At 37.1% G+C, this 18,661-nt stretch overlaps 1 protein-coding gene across 5 annotated transcripts in view; it reads right to left on the bottom strand.

The window, feature by feature from the left end:
- ZNF577 (zinc finger protein 577) overlaps window positions 1-18,661 on the bottom strand; it is a 45,053-nt gene that overhangs the window by 13,961 nt on the left and 12,431 nt on the right. The window contains exon 5 of one of the 5 annotated variants that reach the window (XM_082368069.1): window positions 517-4,863. The exons of 3 other annotated variants lie outside the window; for them this stretch is intronic. In XM_082368069.1, coding sequence (XP_082224195.1) covers window positions 3,233-4,863 — 1,631 coding nt within the window. In that variant the 3' untranslated portion in view covers window positions 517-3,232. Of the gene's footprint in view, window positions 1-516; window positions 15,493-18,661 lie in introns of those variants that run through there. One more of the 5 variants, XM_082368070.1, reaches the window with a different exon arrangement.

Raw genomic sequence — 18,661 nt, forward strand, 5'->3', positions numbered from 1 at the left:
ATATATATACACACACACACACACACACACACACACACATATATATATATATACACACACACACATTCTTTTATGTTCTTTTCCATTATGGTTTATCACAGAATATTGAATATAGTTAGTTCCCTGTGCTATACGGTGGACTCATTATTTTACATGGTTGTCTGTGGGTTCTCCTCTTTCCACATAGGCAATCACATCATCTGCAAATAATGACAATTTTTTTTGTTTCCAATTTTTAAACCCTTTAGTTGTTATTACTGTGGTGCTGGCTGGTTAAGACCTCCAGCAGAGTGTTAAGCAGGAATAGAGGCAGCAGACTTGTGTATCTCAATGGTGAGCAACTAAGGAACATCTTCCAAGTTTCATCATTAAATATGATGTTAGCTATAAAGTTCTGGTAGCTAATATCTATTAAGTTAAAGAAGATATATTTACACCGGCTTTGCTGAGCAGGTTTTTTTTTCTGTAAGCAACTTGATTTTTATCTGCATTTTGAGTGCCAAGGTTCTTGCAATGTTATTCTTTTCAAATATACTTTTATTGATGTAAAAATTCGCAAAGTATAAAATTAACCATTTCAAAGTATACAATTCAGTGACCACTTAATCCATTGACAATGTTATGCAACCACCACCTCTACCTAGTTCCAAAACATTTTCATCATTCTAAAAGAAAACTACATATCCATTAATCATTCAGTCTCAATTTCCCCTTCCCCCCAGGTCCTGGTAACCACCAATTTGCTTTATGTCTCTATAGATTTACCTATTCTTCACATTTCATATAAACAGAAATACAATATGTGATCTCTTGTGTCTGGCTTCTTTCACTCAGTGTACTGTTTTTGAGGCTTATTCATGTTATAATGTATATCGATACTTCACTTGTATAGGTGATTAATATTCAATTACACATATATGTATAGGTACATGTATATACACATACCACATTTTGTTTTTCCAGTAACCCACTGCTGGGCATCTGGGTTGTTTCCACCTTCTGGCTATTGTGAATAGTGCTGCTATGAATAACCTTATGCAAGTATTTAAGTACCTGTTTTCAATTTCCTTGGGTATATACCCAAGAGTGGAATTCCTGGGTCATATAGTAATTCTATATTTAACTTTTTAGAGGGACTACCAACTTTTTTTCCCATAGCAATGGAACCATTTTACATGCCAGCAATGTGCAAGAGTTCCAATTTCTGCAATGTTATTCTTAATATTAGAAAAATACCAGGCATTTTAGGAAATGCTAAGAGGAAAGGAAATGTTTGTAGTGCCCAAGGACATGTTATAATAACGATTCCAAAGTTCCTGTTAGACATAGCAGTGGAAATACATGCACTTGAGCTCACCACACATAACCCTGTCTTCTTCCCTCCTTCAGTCTCATGTTCTGCTTGTTTTTTAGTATTTTATGTACATCTTTTATCATCTTTGGATATTTCAAAAATAAGGCTCTAGAAAAATGTAGGCTTCAAGAAGTGATGTATCATCACAGTTGGCAGAAATACTACAAAAGACAGTAAAGATAAGGACAACAAACTTATGTGGTGTAATTCTTTAGACTTATTAATGAGTCAAATTACATATTAAATTTTGATTTATAAGGAAATAGAACATTTCTATTTATATTAGATTATATTACTCAACATTCTATGCCTATGCTGGAAATTTATTAAACCCTAAAAATTACATTCTTCACGTAATTCCAAAAATAAAAATAAAATTAAATACATAAAGTCCATTTTATGTAGTATATAGTCTACAACATAACCCTTACAAACCTTGGTCGAAATCCAACTGATCCTTATGTTCTGATTTCTTTCTATATTCAAACAGCATTGTATTTGCAGTGAAAATACCTAGTATTTGTAGTAGAATTTTCTCCGGAATCCTTTCTAAAACAATTATATTAAACCCTTAGAAAATTATTTCATTCTAGAGTTCCCAGGTTTTACTTAATTACTCAAATCTAGAATGCCACCAAATGTAGAAAAGCCCTAACAATGAAATGATGACATTCCATCAACTGTAACATGCATCACAGTTTAAGATACAGTCAGATGTGAAGAAATAAAACCATGAAATGCAAAAATAAAATATAATTTATCACTGATGCTTTTGCCACATTCATAAAGTCTCTGTGTAGAGCAAATTGTTTCTATTTTCAAGAGCTCATGGTGCTTAATGATAGCCAATCCTCCATAGGAAGCATTTTCAGTGACTATAATCACAGTTTTTCTGTAATGTATGAGTTTACTGAAGTAGAAGTTTACTGGAGTAGAATAGAAATATGATTCCTTAAGGATTTTATAACTTCATTGAATCCAGAAATTATCCCCCTGAGAACAGGGTCTTTCTGCTATATGAGTTAGTGGGCAATTAAGGAGCTCTGAATTGTAAATAAAGCATTTTGACAATCACTGCAATTCGTACCCTTTTGTGGCCAAAGGCAGACTTTAACTATATCTACTGGATTCTCTCCTGAATTAAGTAACTGGTGTTTAATATGTCACTTTCAAAAGCTTTCCACATTCCTTGTTTCAAAAAGATTTATCTATTATATGAATCTGTGGATGATTAGTGAGCTTTGACATCTATATGAAGGATGTACTACATTTACTACATTAACAAGGCTTTCCTCCTATCTGGGTTTGTTGATGTAAGGAAGATATGCATTATCGGAAGATATGCATTAAGACTACCACATTCACTGCACCTACAGGATCTCTCTCCTGTACAAGATGTTCAAAGAGTTTTGACTTTCTAGGGAATACTCTCATTATCACAACATTCCTGAAATTTCTATTTTTATGTACAATGAGATGTAATTTTTCTTAGCTTGGCTGCATTCACTGCAACTGTAGGGTCCCTCTCCTGAATGAATACCATAATGTCTAACAAATAAGACTTGAAAAAGAATAATTTCCCACTTTCCCTGCATCCATAGGTTTTTGCCTCCTAAATGCATAGGCTGTGACTTTCAAATAAAGTCTTTTGACAACTGCTGCCTTTATAATGTTTCTTTTTTGGTGAGATTCCCTAAGGTATAATGAGGAGATGTCTTCAGATGGAAGAGGTACAACTTTCATTCCATATATAAGGTTTCTTTCCTACAAGAGTTCCAAAAGAGTCTATATAATCAGAGACTTCATAGGCATTTCTATTCTGTATGAGTTCTCTGAGTAGATAAGATTAATCAAAAGAGCTTTCTCACATTCCCACAGTCATTGCGTAGAGGATTTTCCTCTATGCTGAGTTCGCTGATGATTAGCAAGAGCTGATTTCCGAAAGAAGGCTTTCTGACATTCAATGCACCCATAGGGTCTCTCTCCTGTGTGAGTTCTCCGGTGACCAATGAGAGTTGACAAAGTAGCAAACGCTTTCTTACAATTGCAGCATTCATATGGTCTCTCTCCTGTATGAATTCTCTGATGTACAGTAAGATACGATTTAGCTGCGAAAGCTTTGTCACATACACTACATTTGAACGGTTTCTCACCTGTATGGGTTCTCTGATGTATAATGAGAGTTGACTTACAGGACAGAACCTTCCCACATTCACTGCATCCATACGATTTTACTCCAGCATGACAATTCTGTAGATGGTTAGTGAGACCTGACTTCTGGATGAAAGCTTGTTGACATTCATTACATCCATAAGGCCTCTCTCCTGTGTGAATTCGCTGATGAATCATGAGATGTGCCTTAGTGGAGAAGGCTTTCTCACAATTTAAGCATTCATACGGTCTCTCTCCTGTATGAATTCTCTCATGTACAATGAGATGTGCCTTTGATGTGAAGGCTTTATCACATGCACTGCATTTGAAGGGTTTCTCACCTGTATGGCTTCTCCGATGTATAATGAGAGTTGACTTAGAGGACAAAACCTTCCCACATTCACTGCATTCATGGGATTTCCCTACTGCATGATGAGTTTTCTTATGATTACTGAGATCTGACTTCTGGATGAAGGCTTGTGGACATTCACTGCATCCATATGGTCTCTCTCCTGTGTGAATTCGCTGATGAATCAGGAGCTGAGCCTTTTTTGAGAAGGCTTTCTCACAATCTAAGCATTCGTATGGTTTCTCTCCTGTGTGAGTTCTCTGATGTACAGTGAGATGGGTCCTAACCATGAAGGCTTTATCACATACTCTGCATCTGAAAGGTCTCTCTCCTGAATGAGTCCTCTGATGTAAAATGAGTTTTGACCTCCAAGGAAAAGTTTTCCCACATTTGTTGCATCCATAGGATTTCCCTTCTCTGTGACGGGTTTTCTGATGATAGATTAGTGCTGACTTTGTAATGAAGGATTTCTGACATTGACTACATCCAAATGGTCTCTCTCCTGTGTGAATTCGCTGATGAATCAGGAACTGAGACTTTTTTGAGAAGGCTTTCTCACAATCTGAGCATTCGTATGGTTTCTCTCCTGTGTGAGTTCTCTGATGTACAGTGAGATGTGTCCTAACCATGAAGGCTTTATCACATACTCTGCATCTGAAAGGTCTCTCTCCTGAATAAGTTCTCTGATGTAAAGTGAGTTGTTTTGACTTCCAAGGGAAAGTATTCCCACATTTGCTGCATCCATAGGACTTCCCTTCTCTGTGACGGGTCTTCTGATGATAGGTGAGCACTGACTTTGTAATGAAGACTTTCTGACGTTGATTGCAACCATATGGTTTCTCTCCTGTGTGAGTTTCCTGATGAGTAATTAGCTTTAACTTACTGGGAAAGGCTCTCTTACAATCACAGCATTCATGGGATTTCTTTCCTGCATGAGTTCTCCAAGGCATGGTCATGAGTGGTTTACAAGTATTCACTGCACTTTTGTTGCATCCATATAGTTTCTTGCCTAAAGAAGTTGAGTTATAATTAGCAGGCTCTGACGTCTAGATTAAAGCCAGAGTACCCACGGCAGAATGAGCAAGACAGCAAAAGAAGGGTTTTTTTCATTTACTATAAAAAATATTAGTGAGACAATCAGTAGAATCTGAATAAACTCTGTAGATTGGATAATAGTTCTGTATCAATATTAATATTCTGATTTTGATAACTGTATTGTTTATATTTTTTAAATGACCTTGTTTCTAGGAAACACACACTTAAGTATTTAGGGGTAAAGAGTTCAGGAAAACAATATGTACCTCTGTGTGTGTGTGTGTGTGTGTGTGTGGTGTGGTGTGTGTGTGTGTAATGACAGATAGACAGATGATAAAGCAAATGTGGTAAAATTATCACTTAAGGAAATCTGCAAAAACAATGTGCATAAAATTTGTGTATAATCTTGGGATTTCACATTAAGTCTAAACCATTTAGAAATAAATATTTTCAAAAAAAGAAAAAGAAAATAAAATAAAGGGAGACATTTACATAAAACTATATAGGAGGATTACTCATAAAGGCCTAAATGCAGAATGAATAAATTGTTGTATATTCACACAATGGCAACCGGCACAGTACACTGGTATTCTTGATCTAAATGCTTGTTATACAGTGTGCTGATTGTAAAAATTAACTATGTTATACTTCAAACATTTTTATACAAAGAAGTAAACAAAAATGTAGGCAGTAGTCAGGAAATGCTCACGTGTAGGAGACCCTGGTAGGAATTTGGATATTATACTAATAGTAACAGGATACCATTCAAGGTAATAGTAGGAGAGAGATGTCCTAGTTTTCACTTTAAAAATGTCATCCTGGACTTCCTTGGTGGTGCAGTGATTAAGAATCCACCTGCCAATAAAGGGGACACGGGTTTGATCCCTGCTCCGGGAAGATCCCACACGTGGCGAGCAACTAAGCCCGTGAGCCACAACTACTGAAGCTTGCACAACTAGAGCCCGTGCTCCACAACAAGAGAAGCCCGCACACTGCAACAAAGAGTAGTCCCCGCTCACCGCAACTAGAGAAAGCCCACGCACAGCAACAAAGACCCAATGCAGCCAAAATAAATAAATAAATAAATAAATAAATAAATAAATAAATAAAATTAAAATTCACCTTTAAAAAAAATGTCATCCTTTGCGTATCTGTATCACAAGGTCTTAAATCTTGTGACGTAAATACTTTTTTAGGTTTATAGACTGTGGTTGTGAAAATTGGTAATGATCTGCTCTGTCATATAGCATTTTTCTTAGATTATACTTTAGATCTTTCTCTCTACCCTTCCACTTGAAGACTGCTATTTCTGTATGATGGTTTATCTTCCCATACCCCTTTTGTTCTTTCCAAGTAACTGTCAAAACCTTATGTCTTTAAAAATCCAGATGTTTCTGAAGTTTATGTTCATGATCTTTGGGGGAGAGTAGCTCGAAACACTGACTTTCCTTACTTACTATTTATAAATAAATAAAAATAGTAAAATTTAAAAAATCATCTGGTTATTATGTGGAGAATAGAGAGAAATAAGATTAAAGAAGTGAGAGTATCTTCAAGTAAACTATAAAAATTTTGGCAAAAAATACTGGACATTGAGGCTTGAGTGAAAACAATAATTACAGAAAAGAGTGGAGGCCCTCGGGATATAATGAGACAGGAAGACCAGACTTGGTAATGGATTAAATTTGTGGTGTGAGTGAAAAGAGGAACGAAAAGTGACATGAATTTGAGGTAGGTATTAGATCTCCAAGTGCAGAAAGGAAGTATCCAGGTGACTATATGAGGATAAGGGAAGGCTTGGCCTGTAGACAGAAATTTGGGGGTCATCAGCATATAAATAGTATTGTTAAGGTCATGAAATTTAATGAAATTACACTGTTAACAAATGATAGAAATAGACAAAGATGAAGCTTTATGCTTTCCAACTCTGAAGACTTTAGAAGATGCCCAGAGCATGGAGAAAGTCCATCCATCAGACACAACCAATGACTACAAAGGAAAGATGCCAACTAAAGTCTTGAAAAAATATCTGGGGGAAGCAGGTTAAAATAAAGGACCCTCAGCTTCTCACCTGAAGTGTAGTTATCCTATCTTACTGATTCTTTCTTCTCTAATTAATTCTGAAAGCAATAGCCAATGAACCTTCCCAAAGCTCCAATATCATACCTAGAGACCACCACTGTGGTCAACATTCCCACCTTCTAGCTTGCTGTGATACATTCTCACATGGCCCACAGAAAGCCACCTGCACAGTGGACCAAATCTCCTTACCCCGGGATAAAAGGTGCTGCTGTATTAACTGGAAGAACTGTTACACTATTTGACCAGGTAAAAGAAGTGAAAACAAGAGATGTGGAGAAAACAGGAACTGACATTGCCAAAGAAGAAGCAGAAGAAAAGAAGGAAGTCTGGATGCTGCAAAGAAAATAATGTTCTACTGAACACTGAATTAAACCAAAAGAGAGAAAAAGAGGCACGTCTTCCTTGAAACAGCAAGCAAGAGAGCCTTGCCAATGATTTAGGTATTTGTAATGACCTTCAGAGTTTTAGCCTTGTTAAACACATATGGAAGGGTCAACACTTCATGGCTAACAACTTTACTTTCAAGGTCTCCCATCTTGCTGCTTCTCAGTTGCTCACTCACTTGAAAAGTACTGACACTGCATTTCATCTTCTACTCTCCATGGCTCTTTTCCGGGCTTGAAATTAAGGATTATATCTGCTTTGGTAGCCTGATAGCCTGTTCATGGGCAATGACAAAGACTTGGACACTTACAATTGGACTTGGTGGGGACGTCTAGGAAGAGTACAGAATGTTTCAGGAATGGACACACTTTCACCTTGTCATATTAAAGATCTAATGGAGGTGAAAGCACGTTAATTTCCACCTGGGAACAGAAGAGGGTCTGAGAATCTATTGTCTATAAACTCAAGTTCAGTATCTTGAGGCCCTTTGGAAGCTAGGGCAACTGAAAAAGGAAAGGCTATTATTGGCTGTGTGCTCCGAATGATAGGGCAATCATCTTTAACTAGTGTCACAGGTTACTAGAATTCTCCAACAACACATCCTGGTACAGGTTCTTCTGAGCAGAACCTAGTGGCTATCACTCCTCCCAGGTAAAGTCCACAGAAATATCCTCAAATGATACTAATTCCTGTAATTATCATACATTCTTCTTCCAATGTGTGGTGACCATTACTGATGAGAAAAAGACCTACAGGTATATGTTCTGGCTGTTTTCATCATAAGTTACAAAGGCTATATCTCTGTGTCATAGTTCTCATTAGTCATTATGGAAAGAAGTAAAATGCTATTTTATCTATCTTGCAATTGAACACTTAATTATCAACTAATCCAGTAAATCAGAAGTTTTTGAAAGGCATATTCACTATATCCTGCAGGTAAAATATCCCTAAAACAGTAATCTCTGTAAAATATTTTTAACATATATTTAAAAGGTGGAGAAGAACTAAGTGCTCATATAAACACAGCAAAAATCTGTCCTCAAGGAGCTTTTATCCTGAACACCTTTCAACAGATAGAACAAACAATAGAATCAGATATGAAATGACTACACATGCAGGAATTATCAGGTCAGAATATTATGAATGTTTAATATAAAGCTTTAATATATTGAGAAATAAGATATCTAAAATATGGGGAAGGAATAAGATATTATTAAAATGACCATTTAGATGTGTATAAACCAGCAGAAAAATTTAAAATAAAGTACAGTCGATCCTCATTATTCGTGGATTTATTGTGAATTCACCTACCTGCTAAAATTTCTTTCTAACTCAAAATCAATAATCACGGCACTTTCATGAACATTTGCAGACATGCATAGAATAGTTTGAGCAATGAATAATTTGAGTTGCCCAATGTGTATGTTCCCAGCTAAGTCTGAACAAAATGATGTTCTGCCTTATTTCAGCTCTGCTATTGTAAACAAGTGTCCTTTTCGTGGTCTACTTAGTGTCACGTTTTTCACATTTTTATACTTTTTTTTTGGTAATTTTGTTGTTTAAAATGGCCCCCAAGCACAGTGCTCAAGTACTGTCTAGTGTTTTTAAGTGCAAGAAGGCAGTGATGTACCTTATGGAGCAAATATATGCGTTAGATAAGCTTTGTTCAGGCAAGAGTTATAGTGAGTTTAATGTTAATAAATGAATGATACATATTAAATAAGGTGTCTTTATGCAGAAACACACATAAAACAAGGTTATCCACTGATTGACTGACACATATGTAACCAGCGGCTCGCAGAAACCTAGTCCATAATCCCCCTAGGAGAAATGGTTCAATATTTGCTAATTCAGTGTTCACAGTGATTTTATAGAATGTAAGTACAGTGAATAACAAGAATCAACTGGATACTAAAACTAAAATTAGAGACCAATTAACAAACTAATAGCCATATAGATACGGCTGAAGAATCAGTATACTCGAATAAAGAATGCAAAGAGATAAAGTATATGAAAGAGAGGGTGAGAAATAATGGAGGTGAGTTCTAAAATTTAAATGGATGTACAAAAGACTTGAATAGCCAGGGCAACCTTGAAGAAGAAAAAAACTGGAGGGCATAACCCTATCAGATTTCAGGGACTTATTTTAGTAAAAACCTACTGTAATTAGTCAGTGTTGTATTATTAGTACAAGGATAGTAAATACAACAATGGAACAAAATACAAAGATCCGGGGGCTTCCCTGGTGGCGCAGTGGTTGAGAATCTGCCTGCCAATGCAGGGGACACGGCTTCGAACCCTGGTCTGGGAAGATCCCACATGCCATGGAGCGACTGGGCCCGTGAGCCACAACTACTGAGCCTGAGCGTCTGGAGCCTGTGCTCTGCAACAAGAGAGGCCGCGATAGTGAGAGGCCCGCGCACCGCGATGAAGAGTGGCCCCCACTTGCCACAACTAGAGAAAGCCCTCGCACAGAAGCGAAGACCCAACACAGCCAAAAATAAATAAATTAATTAATTTTTAAAAAATGTACTTAAAAAAAAAATACAAAGATCCTGGAAAAAAGATTCAGTATACACTACCATCCAGTTTATGACACAATGCCAACGTAATTCAGTGGGGAAAAAGAACAGTCTTTTCAATAAACTGTACTAGTTCAACTGGATAACAATATGGAGAGAAAAAGAAGAAACTTTCATCCCATGCCTCACACACAGGGAAAAATAAATTCGAAATGGATCACAGGTCTAAATATAAATAGTAAAATATTTAAATTTCTAGGGGAAAATTTACATGACTATCACGAGATATGCAAAGATTTCATAAACAAGATGCAAAAAGCACTAACTAGGAAGGGAAATCTTGACAATATTGGGTTATTAGCGGGCATGACAGATCTTTACCAATTCTCACAACCATGGTCCACTTTAAAAACATCATTCTGTGTGTGCTTGTCAGTTATACTGGTAAGATCTTATGTAACATAAAGGTAGCCTACCAGTGGTTGTAGGCAAAGTTTATCACTTTAATTGCTTGTATTAGAAAAAAGAGAAAGGTGTAAAATCAATAATCTAATTCTCACTTTACAAGGCTAGGGGGAAAAAAACCAAATTGAACCTTAAGTAGAAGAAAAAAACTTAAAATGCTATATAAGGTTACTAAATTTGGTACATCCATAGCAAGATTGATTAAGAAAAAAGAGAGAAGACAAATTAAAACAAAGTGATGAAAAACTAATCAACACTACAATTCCTAAAGGCATTACAAGGACAACTTGGTTTCTATTTTTTAATGACAAAGCACATTTACACACATCATAGTGAAAGTGCTGAAAACCAAAGACAAAAAGTAAATCTTGGAAACAGCCAGAGGAAAAAAAGACACATTAGATACAAGGAAAGAGTAATATGAATGATTGTTGACTTCTAACCAGAAACAATTCCGGGAGGCGAGAAGATACTAGATTCATACTTTTTAAATGATAGAGGAGAAGCACTGTCAATTTAGAATTCTATCTCCAGGGAAAATATTATTTAAAAATGAGTGTGAAATAAAGACATTTTAAAATAAACAAAATCTGAGAGAATTCACTACCAAAAGACCTGCAGAATCCCGCAGTAAATTATAATTTCTATAATCCACTCGACACAACCTTCTTGAGCATATGTAGGATTTATAATAGCTGTTTTAACATCATTTTCTGCTAATTCTATCACCCGTGTCATTTCTGGGTCTCATTTATTTGTTTCTTATTTATACTTTTTTCCTCTTTTTAAATTTCTTTTTAATTTTTTCATTTTTTATTGGTTTTAAAATTTTTGTTGTTTTGTTTCAAATTTTTTTCCTTTTTTTTTTTTTGGTTTTTCTGGGTCTCTTTCTATCGACTTTCCTTCATGTTTATGGGTGCTATTTTCCTGCTTCTTGGCATACCGGGGTAGGTTCTAATTAGATTTCAGACTTTGTGAATTTTACATTACTGGTTGATGGACTGCTTCCTATTCCTTTTGAATACTATTGGGCTTTGTCCTGAGAAGCAGTAAATTACTTAGAAACAGTTTATTTTTTTAGTGGTTTGCATTATGCTTTGGTAGGAGAGTTCAGAGGAGCCTTTACTCTAGATTCAATTTGAGCCACCCACTGAGACAATGCTCTTCTGAAGTTCCACTGTGAGTCTCCAAATGTTAAGGAGGTGTTTCCATTTCAGTTGGTGGAAACACAAATTATTCCCAACTTTGTGCAAGCTCCAAGGATGGTTCTGCTTGTTCATTTCCAGTGGTTCTTTCTCCAGCCTAGGGAGTTTCCTCACATATATGTGCTGATTATAACTTAAAAACTTGTGGAGGAACTCTAGAACTCTGACCTAGAAATTGCCCTCCTACTGCCCCTCCCCTGAGCTACTCAAACAATCTAAAAACAATACTCACCATAGCCCTGCTCCTAATCTCATTATTGGCAATTAGCCTGGCCTATGAATGAACTCAAAAAGGACTAGAATGAACTGAATATGGTATTTAGTTTAAAACAAATGATTTCGACTCATTAGATTATGACTAAATTCATAATTACCAAGTGCCTTTAGTATATATAAATGTTATAGCCTTCACAGTATCTCTTGTAGGACTGCTAGAACTCTGGAACTCTCCCACTCTCTGGGCACAGCTCTCTCCTCTCCTGTCATCTGCCCCATGGATTGATTTCAGCCACACTGAATTCTACTAACTCTAAACTCTGTCTCAATTCAAGGAGACTGAGATCTTTTGGGGCTCCTCCTCCTTATGCTGCAGAATGGAAACTCTCTCCAGGCAGTAGGCTGTGGGCAATCATAAGGCTTACTTCATTTGTTTTCTTTCTCTCAGAGATAGCTGTTCTGAGCTCCCTATTATCCAACATCTGAAAAAGTCCGTTCACATATTTTGTCTTTTCTTGTTGTTATTTAAGGTAGGACGATATATACATCATACTGTTGAAGAAAAAGGAGTTGTTGGAGTTGGCTGTGAAAAATACTGGTCAGGATTTAGGTTCATTATGATATATGTGGATGTATTAATTTGTGCAATTTCAGAATAGATACAAACGTATGTTTGGTAGTATTTCTAGCAGCATAAATCTCATATTCCTTTAGGACATTTAAGAGTTCTTTTCCAGTGCTGAGAATTCGATTTATACATTTCAAGAGCATTCCACAGTGTTCACATCTAACAATCAGTGTAAGATTCTCTGATTAAAGAAAAATGTTAATGTACTTAGATCATAATTACTTTAGATAATTATTTCTCTGGAAACATGCTTTTCTAAATTTACTTAAGGGCTAGGTAGGAATTTATCAAAGTGTAAATTCTCTGAAATCTAATGTTTTTGTGGTAGGCAAAATAATGGCAAATCCCAAAGATGTTCATGTCCTAATTCCTAGAATCTGTAAATATGTTACATTGCATGGTAAAGGGGAATTAAGGTAGAAGATGGAATTAAGTTATTTTAGGACCATATAAATTGTTTCTAGAGTTTTAAACGGTTCACAGAGAGAAACCTCAGAATGGATTGTACCCAGAGCCTATCAACACTAGATTTAGAAGATGAGATTTGGCACTCCTGAGCTGATCAGTTTTAGGTTAGGTTTTGGACTCTGAGTTGGTCCTGTAATGGGCTGAGATATCTGGAGATGCTGGGATAGGATGAATCCATTTGCATGAGGGATAGACACGAATCACTGGGTGCCAAAGGGTGGCCTCTGGTAGGCAGAATGATGGCCTCCCAAAGATGTCTACATCCTTATGTCTAGGACCTGTGAACATGTTATATTATAAGGCAAAGGGGACACAAAGTAGCAGATGGACTTAAAGCTGCTAATTAGCTGACTTTAAGATAGGAGATTATCCTGGATTATCTGGGTGGGCCCAATGTAATCACAAGGGTCCTTAAACGTGGAAGGAGGAGACAGAAAAATGAGTGTTGGAGGGATGAAAGAGTTGACCAGCCATTGCTGGCTCTGAGGAAGGAAAGGGGCCACAAGCCATGGAATTTGGGCAGCTTCTAGAAGCTGGAAAAGCAAAGAAACAGATTCTCCTCTAGAGCCTCCAAGAAGAAGTGCAACCCTGCGAACAACCTTGCTTTTGGCCCAGAGATGCATTCTGGACTTCAGAGCTCCAGGATAATAAATTGTGCTGTTATGAGACGCTGAGTTTGTGAAAACTGGTTACAGCAGCCATAAGAAACTAATATAGCTGTCCTTCTACATTCATTATATTCTTAGGTTTTCACTGCACAATGCAATTCCTGGTGTCCAAGAAGATTTCCTTTATTTACAAAAGTCTTTCCCACTTTCCAAGGTAAAACTGTGATACATGACTTAATTTGGTGATAGAATTCCCATTTTTTATTGCCTTTGGGGGATTTTTCTTCTCTATGAGTGCTTCCACATTTTACTAAACATGTCTTCCACCTTCAGTGCCTCTAGAGTTGTCTTTCTATGCTCCTCTGACAAGTGATAAGGTACAATTTATCATTAAAAACCATCATACTCTAAGGTTTTGGTCCTGTGGGAATCCTTTGATATCAACTGCAATATCACCTCTAGGAAAAGGCTTCCCCACAAGAGCTGCATTTCTGCCCAATGTGATCTCGCTGATATTTACTAAGTCTAACTTCTCACAGAAGTGTTCTCCACAACCACCCCATCCACAGCATTTCTGTCCTAAGCAAGCTCTGACACATAATGAATGTGCGGAGGATTCTTGCTCAAGGCTTTTTCCCATCTCAGGTATCTGAGGATTTTTTTTTTCCTACACAATATCTGTAACATATAAGACATAATTTATTACTGAAGGGGTTGTCGCATTCACTGCATTTGCAAGGCTTAGTCCCTGTGTAAATTCCCGATTTTCTACTGAGGCTTGACTTCTTGGAAAAGGCTGGTCCACAATCACTACATTTCTGCCCCCTAGGAACTCGCTGATGTTTAATAAGGGCTGGGTTCCCGAAAAAGACATTTCTGCAGGCACTGCGTTCATAGAGTTTTGCTCCTGTACGAGTTCACTCATGAATAAAGAGCTATGACTCACTGAGGAAGGTTTCTCCAGCTTTGGGGAATCCACAGCTTTCTCTCTTGTATGAGTTTTCTTATGTTTGATGAGGACTGACATGTGGGCAAAGGCTTTGCCACATTCACTGCAGGCATATGGTCTCTCTCTGGTGTGAGTCCGCTGGTGCTGAATGAGCTTTGACTTGCTTCTGAAGGCTTTTTCACAATCACTGCATTCATATGGTTTCTCTCCCGTATGAATTCTCTGATGCTTGGTGAGGTCTGACTTAAAAAAGAACGTTCTTCCACATTCGCTGCATTTGTAAGGCTTCTCTCCTGTGTGAAGTCTCTGATGTGCAATGAGGTATGCCTTCTGGGAAAAGGCTTTCCCGCACACACTGCAACCATATAATTTCTCTCCAGTATGAGAGCGCTGATGTCTGTTGAGCCGGCACTTCCGGCTGAAGGCTTTTCCACATTCACTGCATCCGTAGGGTTTCTCTCCTGTATGAGTTCGCTGATGGACCATTAGCTGTGACTTCCTGGAAAAGGCTTTCCCACATTCATTACATTCATGGGGTTTCTCTCCTGTATGAGTTCTCTGATGTTCAGTGAGCTGAATCTTCCTCATGAATGTTTTCCCACATTCATTGCATCCATGGGGTTTCTCTCCTCTTTCAATTCTCTGATGTCTAATGAGCTGTGCCTTCCTGGAGAAGGCTTTCCCGCACTCACTGCATGTGTGTGGTTTCTTTCCTGGATAAATTTTTTCATGGTCATTGAGCTGTGATTTAATGCTACTGGGTTTCACACAGCCATGGTATTTAATTCTGGTAAGAGTTCTGTTATGCTGGAGGTAGAGAGATGATTTCCCATATCCACTGAACTCATCAGAATCCTTTCCTGCATATCTTCTATTCTCAATAACAAAACCTAAATGTGATTTCAAACTTCTACAATGTGGGCCAAAATTATTGTATCTTTGTGTTAAAGGAACAAGACTTTTGCATAAATCGAAATTATTTCCAAGTGCATAACTTTGCTGATATCTTTCCAAAGTTTTAATCCCGTTTTGATTTTCTGGGTGCCACTGCATAGGGTCAATCTCCCATATTTCTTCTAGGAAAAAGAACAATGAAAACATCCATGATAATTTTAGGGGGTAAAAAAAGGTACAAAAATGCCATGGTTTGGGCTAGCTCTTATAAGATCCCAGTCTAAGAGAAATGTCCACTGTGGAAATGTAACCTATGCTCTGTGAAAAATGACAATATTGCATGCTGCAACTAAGGAGCTGGTGAGCTGCAACTAAGGAGCCTGCCTGTTGCATCTAAGACCTGGCGCAACCAAATAAATACATAAATAAATATTTTTTAAAAAGAGACAATATTATAAAACAGTAAAAGGAAAAACAGCTATTTTAGAAACAATGATGGGCAGTCTACAATGAATAAATATAATGTGGGCTGCTTTCCAAATAGAACCTCGCAAAATGGGGACAGAAGTAGAAATAGAACCACACTGTGATTGGAATACAAAAAAAGAAGATGGAAGGGATGGATCCATCCATCCAACAAATATTGAATGGGTTGACGTTTGGGAATATACTAGAATATTAGAATAATATATCAGAATATTAGAATTAGTATGTTACTACAGTTTGACTAATATATTCTGTCTCCATGGAGCTGTCATTATAGTAACAAGAGAGAAAGAGAGCAAGAATCAAGAGGTAATCAAAGTAGTAAGAAAATTACAGAACATGAAAAATGGTATGAAGGAGGTGATAGAGTAGTGGAAGGTCAATCTTAGACAAAGTAGTCATCCTCGAGAAAAGAAAAAGTTAAGCTGACATCACAGGACTAGAATGAGCAATGTTATGCAAATAACTACATGAAGACTATTCCAAGAGGAAACAGGCAATGCAAAAACCCAAAGGCAAAAAAAACTTAGGCATGATAGAGAAACATAAGGGAGGCTGGCATACTTGGACTATCCTGAGCTTGAGGGAAGTAGAAATAGATAAGTTTGGAAAGGTTGGTAGAATTGAGAGCGTATAGATCTTGTAAACTGTTAAAAACTGGATTTTATGCTAAGAACAATAGCAGGAAGCGACCAAAACATTTTTGACAGAAGTACAACAGGTTTTGAATTGATATTTCCAAAAGGTCACGTGACTCATAGGGAGAATGAATTGGAGAAATGAAATTGTTGAGAAAACACACAGGAGGCTACGGTAGAGTTCCAGCAAGAGATAATAGTAGCCTCAGCATGGATGACTACCAAGGAGATGAAAAAATGTACAAAAACAAAGTATGCATGATGGAAGAGGAAAAGATAAGTATAGAGGAAGGAAAGCTAAGACTCACCATCACAATGAGCTCTGGAGGTAGAAAAGGGAAGAATCAAGGACAGGGCCTCAAGATGCGGCTGAAGCATCTGTTTAGGAGCTGGTGCCATTTAATAAGATGAGGAAGAATAAAGACATAGGTTTGGCATCTGTGGGAAATCAAGTGCTCCATTTTGAGGTACACATCAGGTTTGAGATGACTAATACACACTCAAGAGAAAATATGATGTACCTGGCTGGATCTATGAGTGTGGAGAAAGTTTTAGACTTAAGATAATAATTTTAAGTCATGAGTATACAAATATTATTTAAATATCTGGACTGCATGAAACTAGATGAGATCATTTAAGAAGAACGAGTAGAGAAAGGGGAGGGCGCAGGACAAGAGCATTCCAAGTTTTAGAGTTTGGGGAGAGGAATAAGCAGAGAACATGAAAAGTCCATCCAGAGACATCAAACCATATCTATGCTGATCAAACAAATAAGCAACATGGGTTTTAGTAACAAAGGGTTACAACTGGAAAATCAGAATATAGGATCTACAGAGTCTGATTCCAAGAGTACTGAGGTAAAATATTCAATAATCGCCTTGTTACTAAATCGTTCCCCTCTCATTCTGACTACACACCAAAATGAAACTTTTCTAAGACACCAATCACCTATTTAATAGTAATATTGTAGTTAATACTCCAACTTTCTATTAGGTATGATACAACCTCACATGATCTAATATATGCAGACACACATATAACCATCTGAAATTTAAAAATAAGTCCTTGGGCCGTCTACCCACATCCCATGTACTGACTGGTGGAAATACCACCTTCTTCAATCATATTGTAACTGTATACAGAGCTGCCCCATAAAAATTTCTGCAGTGATGGAAATATTCTGTATCTGTTTTTTCCAATATGGTAGCCACTAGCCATGTATGGCTGTTGAGCACTTGAATGTGGCTAGAGTTGACTGCTGAAATAAATTTGTAATTTTACTGAATGTTAATTAAATTTAAATTTAATTAAATGTTAAATTTAAGTAGCCCACATGTGGCCAGTGGCCAACACACTGGACAGCACAGGTATAGACCATCATATCCTGTATTTGCCATTATAATATATTTAATATACTCATCTCCAAATTTTCTACCTTCCACTAATGCCAGATTCTTCCTTGATCTCTGTTCCTACATCATCGCTGTCACCCACCAATGAAGAGATTCTGAAGAATCATTCCCATCCAGGACGAAGAAAACATTCATCATCCTTACCTTCCATTCATCCTAGAACTCCAAGCTATATTTTCTCATTGTTACAATGTTACCACCCAGCTATCAAGAAAGACTCTCTAGAACTAGCCAAAAAAGACAAGACAAAACCAAAATCACACTTTCTAAGACAATTATTAACATAAAACCCAGAGTAATCAGCCATTTCCTTGCAGACAGTCTCCTACAGGCCAATCTATTAAGAATCTCCCACACTGCTTTCCTCATTTCCATCTCCTAGGTCTTCTTTTTACATTATTACTGACCCACAAGGCCTTCTGTCAACATTTTTACTTAAACCCCAGCTCTTTTTCTTGCAGAAATTATTTTATTATGCTTTCAAAAAGAAGCACACTTTATCCTCTCAGTAACACTTTATCAAAGCTCAGTTTTCTCTGATTTTGTAAATCAATCCTTGTCTATACCTCATAATCAAATGCTAAAAATTTTAGAATTTTATGCACCTACGTCAACCCTTTCCAACAGAGATTTTTACACTTGTCTTTTATTTCATCTGCATCTCCCTCAGAGCACATTAGAGTGGTGGTTCTTCAATGACAGGGATCAAAGCAGAATTGCCTGGCAAGCCTTTCAAATACCTCATAGGCTCCGGTCACTCCCCACACCTAGCAAACCAGAAGCCGAATCTCAAGAGACAGAGCCTGTAGTTAGAA

The sequence above is a fragment of the Balaenoptera borealis genome, assembly GCF_965194805.1.
Source record: "Balaenoptera borealis genome assembly, chromosome: 19".
Taxonomy (NCBI): domain Eukaryota; kingdom Metazoa; phylum Chordata; class Mammalia; order Artiodactyla; family Balaenopteridae; genus Balaenoptera; species Balaenoptera borealis.